An 11248-nucleotide genomic window follows, 5' to 3' on the forward strand; every position below is an offset into this window, starting at 1 on the left:
GAGAGGGTATGGGTTGTGTGTGTGTGGGGAGGGGGAATGGGTAATGGGGGGGGTGGGGTAACAGAGGTAAGCTCAATTGAGAGATAACCTGCCCGGGTAAGGAAAGATTAAGCTGTGTAATCCTGAGCTTCATTAACCTCTTTTCAGAAGAGAATGAAGAAAATCATGATACAATGTTACTTCGCTGTCAAGGGGAAACTGGAATGCAAACTGGGCTACTTCAATCTGTTGGGCTGCGACTTTATGGTTGATCAGAACTTCAAGGTAATTGTGCTTTTCATTTTATACATTATGAGAGTAAGTGGATTGACTGTACTGTCATAAACAGCTGCTTTGGGTCATAGAACATAGAACATAGAACATTACAGCGCAGTACAGGCCCTTCGGCCCTCGATGTTGCGCCGACCAGTGGTACCAATCTAAAGCCCCTCTAATCTACACTATTCCAATATCATCCATATATTTATCCAATAACCACTTGAACGTTCTCAACGTTGACGAGTCCACCACTGCTGCAAGCAGGGCATTCCACGCCCTTACTACTCTCTGAGTAAAGAACCTACCTCTAACATCTGTCCTATATCCATCACCCCTCAATTTAAAGCTATGTCCCCTCGTGCTAGCCAACACTATCCGAGGAAAAAGGCTCTCACTATCCACCCTATCTAATCCTCTGATCATCTTGTATGCCTCTATTAAGTCACCTCTTAACCTTCTTCTCTCTAACGAAAACAGCCTCAAGTCCCTCAGCCTTTCCTCATACGATTTTCCCACCATACCAGGCAACATCCTGGTAAATCTCCTCTGCACCCTTTCCAACACTTCCACATCTTTCCTATAATACGGTGACCAGAACTGTACGCAATACTCCAAATGCGGCCGCACCAGAGTTTTAGACAGTTGCAGCATGACCTCCTGGCTCCGAAACTCAATCCCTCTACCAATAAAAGCTAACACACCGTATGCCTTCTTAACAACCCTATCAACCTGGGTGCCAACTTTCAGGGATCTATGCACATGGACACCCAGATCCCTCTGTTCATCCACACTACCAAGTATCTTACCATTAGCCCAGTACTCTGTATTCCTGTTACTCCTTCCAAAGTGAATAACCTCACACTTTTCCGCATTAAACTCCATTTGCCACCTCTCAGCCCAGCTCTGCAGCTTATCTATGTCCCTCTGTAACCTGCCACTTCCCTCCGCACTGTCTACAACTCCACCGACTTTAGTGTCATCCGCAAATTTACTAATCCATCCTTCCATGCCCTCATCCAAGTCATTAATAAAAATGACAAACAGCAGTGGCCCCAAAACAAGATCCTTGCGGTACACCACTAGTAACTAAACTCCAGGATGAATATTTCCCATCAACCACCACCCTTTGTTTTCTTACAGCTAGCCAATTCCTGATCCAAACCACTAAATCACCCTCAATCCCATGTGTCCGTATTTTCTGCAAAAGCTTACCATGGGGCACCTTATCAAACGCTTTGCTGAAATCCATATGCACCACATCAACCACTTTACCCTCATCCACCTCTTTGGTCACCTTCTCAAAGAACTCAATAAGGTTTGTGAGGCACGACCTACCCTTCACAAAACCGTGCTGACTATCCCTAATCAAATTATTCCTTTCTAGGTGATTATAAATCCTATCTCTTATAATCCTTTCCAATACTTTGCCCACAACAGAAGTAAAGCTCACCGGTCTATAATTACCAGGGTTGTCCCTACTCCCCTTCTTGAACAAGGGGACAACATTTGCTATCCTCCAGTCTTCTGGCACTGTTCCTGTCGACAATGACGACACAAAGATCAAAGCCAAAGGCTCTGCAATCTCCTCTCTAGCCTCCCAGAGAATCCTAGGATAAATCCCATCCGGCCCAGGGGACTTATCTATTTTTACCCTTTCCAGAATTGCTAACACCTCCTCCTTATGAACATCAATCCCATCCAGTCCAACAGCCTGCATCTCAGTACTCCCCTCAACAACACTGTCTCTCTCCAGTGTGAATACCGACGAAAAATATTCATTTAGTGCCTCTCCTATCTCTTCATACTCCACGCACAACTTCCCACTCCTGTCCTTGACTGGCCCTAATCTTACCCTATTCATTCTTTTACTCCTGACATACCTATAGAAAGCTTTAGGGTTTTCTTTGATCCTACCTGCCAAAGACTTCTCATGTCCCCTCCTGGCTCTTCTTAACTCTTTCTTTAGGTCCTTCCTGGCTAACTTGTAACTCTCAAGCGCCCTAACTGAGCCTTCACGTCTCATCTCATCAGTTCAAAAACTTGATGCCTGGTGACCACTTCATGCAAATGTTTCGTTGGTGTTTTTTTAGATTCCACCATATAGAATGGGGGGAACCTCTACATGATGAACTTTCCCCTTACCATTGGACAAAAGAATACTGAAATAATCCAATACATAAATACCCAGAGAGTTTGAAGCTGTTAACTTGGACTCCAGATATAGTACTAAACATTCAGATTGAACATCCTTGAGAACATGGCGATTTCTTTCTCCAGATACTACCGAATATGCAAGCATAAATTGTTATTTGTGAAACCCGAAAGAGAAAACGCTGGAAAATCTCAGCAGGTCTGGCAGCATCTGTAAGGAGGGAAAAGAGCTGACGTTTCGAGTCCAGATGATCCTTTGTCAAATTGTTATTTGTGGATTAACTCCTCCAGATAGTGGATTAATAAATATCTGATTGGTAACGAGGTTCAAAGTTAGAGGGTTAAGCCTTTGTTTTGATTTGATTTGGTTTATTAGTGTCACATGTATTGGTATACACTGAGAAGTATTGTTTCTTGCACGCTATACAGACAAAGCATACCGTTCATTGAGAAGGAAAGGAGGGGATGCAGAATGTAGTGTTGCAGTCATAGCAAGGGTGTCGAGAAAGATCAAATTAGTGTGAGGTAGGTCCATTCAAAAGTCTGATGGCAGCAGGAAAGAAGCTGTTCTTGAGTTGTTTGGTACGTGATCTCAGATTTTTGTATCTTTTTCCCCACGGAAGAAGGTGGAAGAGAGTATGTTCGGGGTGTGTGTGGTCCTTGATTATGCTGGCTGCTTTTCCAAGGCAGCCGGAAGTGTAGACAGAGCTAATGGATGGGAGGCTGGTTTGAGTGATTGACTAATCAGATAGTTGGCTAATGTTAGGAGTAGATGAAGAATGCTAAATTTTCGAAGAGTAAGCTGATTTCTTGTGGACCTAATTTGTAATCCTACTTGTCATTAACATTAGCCTTGGTATAGTTAGGGGAGACAGTGGCAAAGTGGTATTGTCGCTGAACTAGTAATCTAGAGACCCAGGGTAATAATCTGGGGACCCAGATTCGAATCCCACCACGGCAGATGGTAAACTATGAATTCAATAAAAATCTGGAATTAAAAGTCTAATTATGGCCATTAAACCATTGTCAATTGTCGGAAAAACGTATCTGGTTCACTTATGTCCCTTTAGGGAAGGAAATCTGCCATCCTTACCTGGTCTGGCCTACATGTGACTCCAGATCCACAGCAATGTGGTTGGCTCTTAAGTGAGAGATGGGCAATAAATGCTAGCCCAGCCAGTGATGCCCACATCACTGACATATGTATCCCATTAATCCCTCCAGTTTATATATCTTGGGCCACTAAGGGTCAATTTATTATGGCCAATCCACCTAACCTGCACATCTTTGGAATGTGGGAGGAAACCGGAGCGCCTGGAGGAAACCCACGCAGACGCGAAGAGAATGCGCAAACTCCATACAGGCAGTGACCCAAGGCCGAAATTGAACCTGGGTCCCTGGCACTGTGAGGCAGCATTACTAACCACTGTGCCACCCCTAAGTCCCCTAAGCTTCGCAACTGGGAACCTTTTGGGTATAAAGCAAACACAACACCCACTGTACCACAGAAACAATACGCAAGAGTGCCACAATAGTGCTCACACCCCTGTCCTATCCCCATAACCCCATGCATTTAGCATGGCCAACCTACCTAATCTACACATCTTTGGACTGTGGGAGGAAACCAGAGCACCCGAAGGAAACCCACGCAGACACGGGGAGAACGTGCAGACTCCGCACAGTCACCCAAGCCGGGAATCGAACCCGGGTCCCTAGTGCTGTGAGGCAGCAGTGCTAACCACTGTGCCACCACTACTCAAAGAAGTGCAGAGGAGTTTTCATTGCATACATGTCTGGCCTTGGAGTCTGGATTATTTGAGATTAGAGATGATAGGCAAAAATGAGGCTTCACCGGCAGATGGGTTGAGATGGGGTGGAATCGGTGATGTAACTGGGGTGAAAGTTCAATGTGAACAGGTTTTGAACCATCATATCAATAACAGGAGATGGCAATCGGACAGGAGTGGTGCAGTTGTAGAGCAGGGAGCCATCATTGAACAAGGGGGCAAATCAACTCCATGTCCACAGATAATTTCACCAAGAGAGGGCCACTGATAAATCCTTGGGGCACCCGGAGGTAACTGAGTGGTTATAGGAGATACTGTAGCTGCGATCAGAAAGATTAGGTTTAAATCAACTGAGGGCAATCGCACTAAGCTGGAGAAGAGAGGAAAGATTTTAGAGAAGGATGGTGTTGTTGACTGCAAAGCAGTTGAGAAGAATGAGGAGTAGGGGGCAGCACGGTGGCACAGTGGTTAGCACTGCTGCCTCACAGCACCAGGGACCCGGGTTTGATTCCCAGCTTGGGTCACCCCTTTGTGGAGTATGCACATTCTTCCCGTGTCTGCATGGGTTTCCTCTGGGTGCTCCAATTTCCTCCCAGTCTGAAAGATGTGCAGGTTAGGTGGATTGGCAATTCTAAATTGACCCTTAATGTCTGGGGACGAGCAGGGTACATAGTTGGGGTTATGGGGATAGAGCCTGGATGGAAATGTTGTTGGTGCAGGCTTGATGGGCCAAATGGCCTCCTTCTGCACTGTAGGGATTCTATAATTATGCACCATGACTGCGATCACGGAAGGTGCCATTTTGTCACTTTGGTTCGGATGTTTGCAATGCTGTAGATAGGATGGACACTTGTTTGGATAGATTGAAACATTGGGTCGCAAGAAAGATGGGCACAGATCTCTGGGACAATAACGACTTCAAGAACTTTGTAGGGGTTAAGGGCAATTGGAGATGGGGTGGCAGTCTGCAAGGACAGAGAAGTTGAGAGTGAACCTTACAGGGAGAGGATGATGTTGGCTGTTTCAAAAGAGAATGGACTTTACCCGAGGACCAATAACTAAACGATTTACAATGTCACCTCCTGGCATGGGGCCAGGAATGGAAGCTAGAGTGAGCGGCAGGAACAGGGCTGAAGGAGCAAGAGATAGGTCACAGGGGCAGGATAATAAGCTCAGAGAGGGCAAGAGGGAAGATAGGAGATGAACTGGAGAAAGATACAGGTGAGAGGGGACATGAATAAGAGGTGGCTTTGTGTGCAAGAGAATGGGAATGGTGCAGCAGAGGATGATCTTGTAGTTAGTGACAAAGATGTCCACGAGTTCCTTCGCGATTGTTGGAGGTGAGGCTGGAGTGGGCAAGGGAGAAATGTCCATGGATAATTGTATTGGAGTCAACAACGGCAGGGATTATCTTTGCTCTCAGTGAACTTGATAACTTGGAGTGAGAACACAGGGAGTAGTAGACAGTTTGTCCCACTTGATGTCTTGCATAGGATTGGAAGACAAGAAGGAATCCTTGTGATTGGAATAAAAAAACATTAAATTAATGTTTATGTCAATTAAAAAGGCATCAAGTGGAATTCATTACCACAGGAAGTAATTGATGCCAAAACATTGAATGTATTCAAGACACGGCTGGATATAGCACTTGGGGCGAATGGGATCAAAGGTTATGGGGAGAAAGCAGGATTAAGCTATTGAGTTGGATGATCAGCCACGATCGTGATGAATGGCAGAGCAGACTCGAAGGGCCGAATGACCTCCTCCTGCTCCTACCTTCTATGTTTCCATGGGTATGGGGAGAACAGGGGTGTGTGATGTTGAGATAGAGGATCAGCCATGTTCATATTGAATGGCGGAGCAGGGCCGAAGGGCCAAATGGCCGACTCCTGCTCCTATTTTCTATGTTCCTATGTTAAGTTGTGCAGTAGTATAGAGAATGCATCAAAGGACAGAGTGCAGTGTTTGAGGTGGCCGTGTTTGCCCTTGTTTATTTACTTGCTGATTTACCCACTTCACAAATTCAGTGTTCAGCCCTTTGTCACGGGGAATCTTTCAGCAAAGAATGGGAACAATAGTTTGCTGGTTTTCTGGAGGCCTCAACCGTGTTACCTAGCAGTCGCAGGCCCCGGTCGAACACACACAGATGTCAATGCCGAAGACAGCATTGACCCAGCTATAGTTTATTTGGATTGCATTAATGTGTGCAAAACACTGCGCAATAATGAATCCCCATCAGTGAGAGGGAGGGAAGGGAATGGCAGCCAATGGGAAATGGGGTTCTTCCAATAAATTTCTGCTCATGGTGCCAGAACTCTATCTACATAGTGAGCTATCCCAGCGTACAATGATACCTGCAAGATGACACAGTGTTAGCACTGCTGCATCACGGCGCCAGGGACCCGGATTCGATTCCTGGCTTGGGTCACTGTCTGCGCGGAGTCTGCATGTTCTCCCTGTGTCTGCGTGGGTTTCCTCCGGGTGCTCCGGTTTTCCCCCACAGTCCGAAAGATGTCAGATTAGGTAAATTGGCCGTGCTAAATTCTCCCACAGTGTAGCCGAACAGGCGCCGGAGTGTGGCCACTCGGGGATTTTCACAGTAACTTCATTGCAGTGTTTATGTAAGCCTACTTGTGACACTAATAAAATAAACTTTAAAGGGTCTTGGCCTCAGAATTCTTATAATCGTAGGAAAAAGTGGGATTTTTTTATTCGCTTATTCATGGGATGTGGGCGTCGCTGGCTGGGCCGACAATTATTGCCCATCCCTGAGGGCATTAAGAGTCAACCACATTGCATGGGGGCTGAGGTGGGATGGAGGTGGGGATTGGTGGGGGTGGGGGAGGGGGGGGTGGGGAGATGGACCAAGTTTTGGACTCTTGTTCATGAAGACAATGTCCCTTTAAGGCTGCTGGAAAAGTAGTGAGCCTTTAGTTAAAAAAAGTGCTTAATCTAACGTTAACATGTGGGTCGAGGGGTTGGCTGAGAAAAACTGATAAAATCTAACTGAAAACTATACACACAAAAGTCGAATGCTGGATATCTGAAAGGAAAGCAGAAAAGACTGGCAACACTCAGCGGGTCTAGCAAGATCTGTGTGTGGAGAGAGAAACAGAGTGAATGTTTCAGGTCAGTGGTCCTCGCCAGATCTTCCAGCATGTTCTGCTTTTAGTTTGCAAATATATGTTCTCATTGTTAAAAGACTTCACTTTTAGGGCATGTCAATAGAATAGGTAAGAGAAAGTAACTTTAAACATAGAACTTCCCCAGTGCAGAAAAGGAGGCCATTCGGCCCATTGAGCCAATCATGGGCTAGGTGTAGTACTGAACGTTCAGAATTATCATTATTGAGAAGATGTTAAGATGTGTTTTCAACAACAATCCCATCCTGGCTCTATCCCCGTAACCCCACATATTTACCCTGCTAATCCCCTTGGGGATTTTCACAGTAATTCCATTGCAGTATGAATGTAAGCCTACTTGTGACTAATAAATAAACTTTAACTTTAACTAAGGGGCTATTTAGTATCACCTATTCACCTAACCTGCACATCTTTGGAGTGTGGGAGGAAACCGGAGCACTGGGAGGAAACCCACCCTGACACAGGGAGAACGTGCAAACTTCATACAGTCACCTGAGGCTGGAATTGAACCAGGGTCCCTGGCACTGTGAGAAAGCAGTGCTAACCACTATGCCACCATGCCGCCCTATTTGCTAATAGAGTTACATAAATATGACAGCTGCTCAGCACAATCAAAAGGAAAGTTAGAATATGAGCAAATCCTGAAGGTTTGCAAACTTATTGAGATTATGAACATGGATAATATTTTCTCGATGATAGACTTGAATCACATGTGCATGTCATCCATTTCTCAACCTTTTCTCTTTGTGTTTTTATTTTCCTTTTGGCACCTAACTTTCATCGGCTTTAGTGATAATTGTTATAAAGTCCATCCAGTGCAGAAAGAGGCCATTTGGCCCATCGGGTCTGGTACCAGCCCTCTGTACAGCAGTCCACTTAGTCTCATTGCCCTGCTCTATCCCTGGAACCCTGCCTCAGTTATCTCATGCCCTATTGAAAAATGTTACTGAATCCGCTTCCACCATCTCTTCAGGTGTAACAGTGCCACCATGACCCCCCTTAAATTTTCCTCATATTTATTCTATAGAAGCCTGCAACTTTAAACACTTACATTCACACAGTGTTGATGTAAGCCAAACAAATAAACTTTAAATTTTACGTCTACGCTGTCAATCCCCTTCAACATCTTAATCTGCTCAATCTTTCTTCATGAAGACAAGGCTGGAATCAATCTCGTGAACCTTCTCTAAACTGCCTCTAATGCATTTACATTAAAAGAGTCGGTGCAGACTCGATGGGCCAAATGGCCTCTTTCTGCACTGTAGGGATTCTATGATTCTATGATTCAGTCACCAGCTCTCCTGTCCATTTCTTTCCCTCTCACTCCACCCCACCCCAGTCCCTTTGGCGAAACAATGATAGTTTTTTTGGAAAAGGGATCTTTCTATCTGAATGTTTGCAGAAAGAAGAGGAGGATCTAAGGAGGGATATCACGCAGGTTACAGAACACCCATCTGTTAGTAGCCACATCTACATCACTTTACTTTGGCAAACGGTTAGTATAAGTGGCGGCTGCCCTTCATTAGGGAAGCTGCATCAATTGGTTCAGTGGCCACAATCAAATACCGCGAATGTCAGATTATCCCGTATCTTCAAAGCATCTCATATATCAATAGATCTAATGGATGCTATTGCAGGGTGTGCAGGGAACTATCCTGATGTCCCAGCCAACATTCCTCCCTCAACCAGCAGCACGGACATGTAGCGGTCATTCATGACATGAGTTGCTGCGACTACCTGCTCAGTAAGCACTGCCATTCAAAGAGAGAATTATCTAACTGTGACCCCCTGCCCTTCAGAAACTCACTACGTCAGTGTGACATTCTCCTTTTCCGAACATGATGGCCGCAATTTCACTGCCCCTCCCATCAGAGGAATTGGAGCGGGCGAGGGGAGGAACATAGAAAGGTCTGTTGACCTTGGGCGGGATTTTATAGTTTCAGAACGAATGAGGCCGTAAAATCCTGCCCCGTGGCTTTTTTCAACCTCCAAAACTTGCGGTGTGAAGAACAATTTTGCTATTAAATGGCTAGCGATTGTAAAAAAAAGTTTCATGGAGAAACCTTATAGATATGGGATGGAATTTTAGCAGCACATCTGCCCGAGGTTCGTACAATCCCGCCCGAGGCCAACAGTGAATGCCGTTCTCCGAGTCTCATCCGCCCCCGGAATCAGGGCGGGCATGCTGGTAAAATTCCAGCTATGGGAGATGTTTCCGAACGATATTTGATCTCAGGTCGTGGAGGTGAAAGACCACTCAACCCATGACGCCACCCAGTGCCATCAAAACGAAAGATGGAAGGCACACATATGGATTAACGGATCTGCTTTTGGTCTATTTTTCAGGTTTGGTTATTGGAGATGAACGCCAATCCATCTTTACAGAGGCACTGTGAAGTTCTCAAAACAGTCATCCCCAAATTAGTGTATGAAGCTCTTGGTAAGATGCTTGCTGCCTTCATTACATTGTTACAGAAGGAGATTTGTGGCGCCCACTAAATCGGTGAAATTAATATTGCTGTCATAAACTATTAAAGGGTTGTGCTTTCAACAATATTTCTTTCTCTTCTTAGATGTGGTAGTTGAGATATTCAAAAAATGCAGCAAAGGATTGCAGGCCTTGCCCCTTCAGTCACAAAGGGAGTTTGTCCTGTTATACAGTGGGCGCCACCAGGAAAAGCTTACCAAGTCTGTGCCGAGGACAGAAAACAACATTTCACCGATTCTTAAGCAACCTTACCACGTGACTCTGGGTTCTGTAAAACGCACCGAGAACACTCCCACGCAAAAGCCCACGGCTTCCTCAGATCATGTCGTTTCTCCAGCGAAAGGGAAAAGGCTTCAGAAAGTGGTTTCCCTGGTGCCTTACAGAAAGTTGCCAGCCATCTCACTCACGGGGAAATGGTACCCCGTGAAGAATAACCCTCCGGCAATTCACCAACTGGCCGTAGCCACTTTGGGTGAACCGGACCAGCTAAAATCCAGCCGAGATGTGGACGCTTTCAAAAAATTACCAGTTGCCGCACAGTTAAGACCTCTAATCAGCAAAACCCCGCACGCCAGCCCCCAGCAACACCCAAGTATGGAGAGCAGTCCCTTGTTGGTCAGCAGTGGCTTTCAGCCGCGGTATATTACCAAGATGGTCACAAAATCATCCAAGATGAAGATGAGCTCCAAAGAGAACAAGACACAGTCTGGAGATGCAGCCTAGTTGGCAATGATAGCAATGGATGGACAATCACTCCTCACAAAACAAAGTTGTCTTAAAATTCCTACCATCCTCCTACGGGACAGTTGATTCTATGATTGACACTGATCTCATTGAGATGAGTGCTGTTCCAAAAAATAGGTTAGTGTTTCCAATCATCTCTAAATCAATAGAAAATATCCTTGATTGGACTGTATTGGCTACACATTTTCTGGAATAAAAGGCAAACCTTCCTTCAAGTTGCCATCTATTCATTTTTACCTCAGCATAACAGGGTTGCCCTCCCCGCCCGTCCCACTCCCCTTCCTTTTAAATGTGACACTTACCTTACTCAGCTGAAAGAAATCCATCCGATTAATTGAAAATAATATTAATCAAGATTCATTGACATTCAGTGAATCCAGCTCTTTGCTTTTCATTGATTCCAGGGAAATATGGGGAGATTTCTTTGCTCAGAGAGTGGTGAGAATGTAGAACCCGTTACCACAGGAAGTGGTTGAGGCAAATAGCTTTCAAAAGAAAACTAGACGGGTATCGTAGAAATCATAGAATCTCTACAGTGCAGAAGAGGCCATTTGGCCCATTGAGTCTACACCGACTTTCCGACAGCCCGCCCACACCTTATCCCCGAAACCCCATGCATTCCTCTAACCTGTGGACTAGGGGTCGATTAGCTCAGTTGGCTGGATAGCTGGTTTGTA

General features: G+C 45.3%; 1 protein-coding gene across 1 annotated transcript in view; it reads left to right on the forward strand.

The window, feature by feature from the left end:
- LOC144510240 (protein polyglycylase TTLL10-like) overlaps positions 1-10783 on the forward strand; it is a 48597-nt gene extending 37814 nt beyond the window's left edge. Inside the window, exons 10-12 of the mRNA XM_078239733.1 lie at positions 148-264; positions 9686-9779; positions 9913-10783. Coding sequence (XP_078095859.1) covers positions 148-264; positions 9686-9779; positions 9913-10550 — 849 coding nt within the window. The 3' untranslated portion in view covers positions 10551-10783. The remainder of the gene's footprint in view (positions 1-147; positions 265-9685; positions 9780-9912) is intronic.
- The last annotated feature ends 465 nt before the right edge of the window (positions 10784-11248 follow it).

Source organism: Mustelus asterias, chromosome 22, assembly GCF_964213995.1.
Source record: "Mustelus asterias chromosome 22, sMusAst1.hap1.1, whole genome shotgun sequence".
Lineage (NCBI taxonomy): Eukaryota > Metazoa > Chordata > Chondrichthyes > Carcharhiniformes > Triakidae > Mustelus > Mustelus asterias.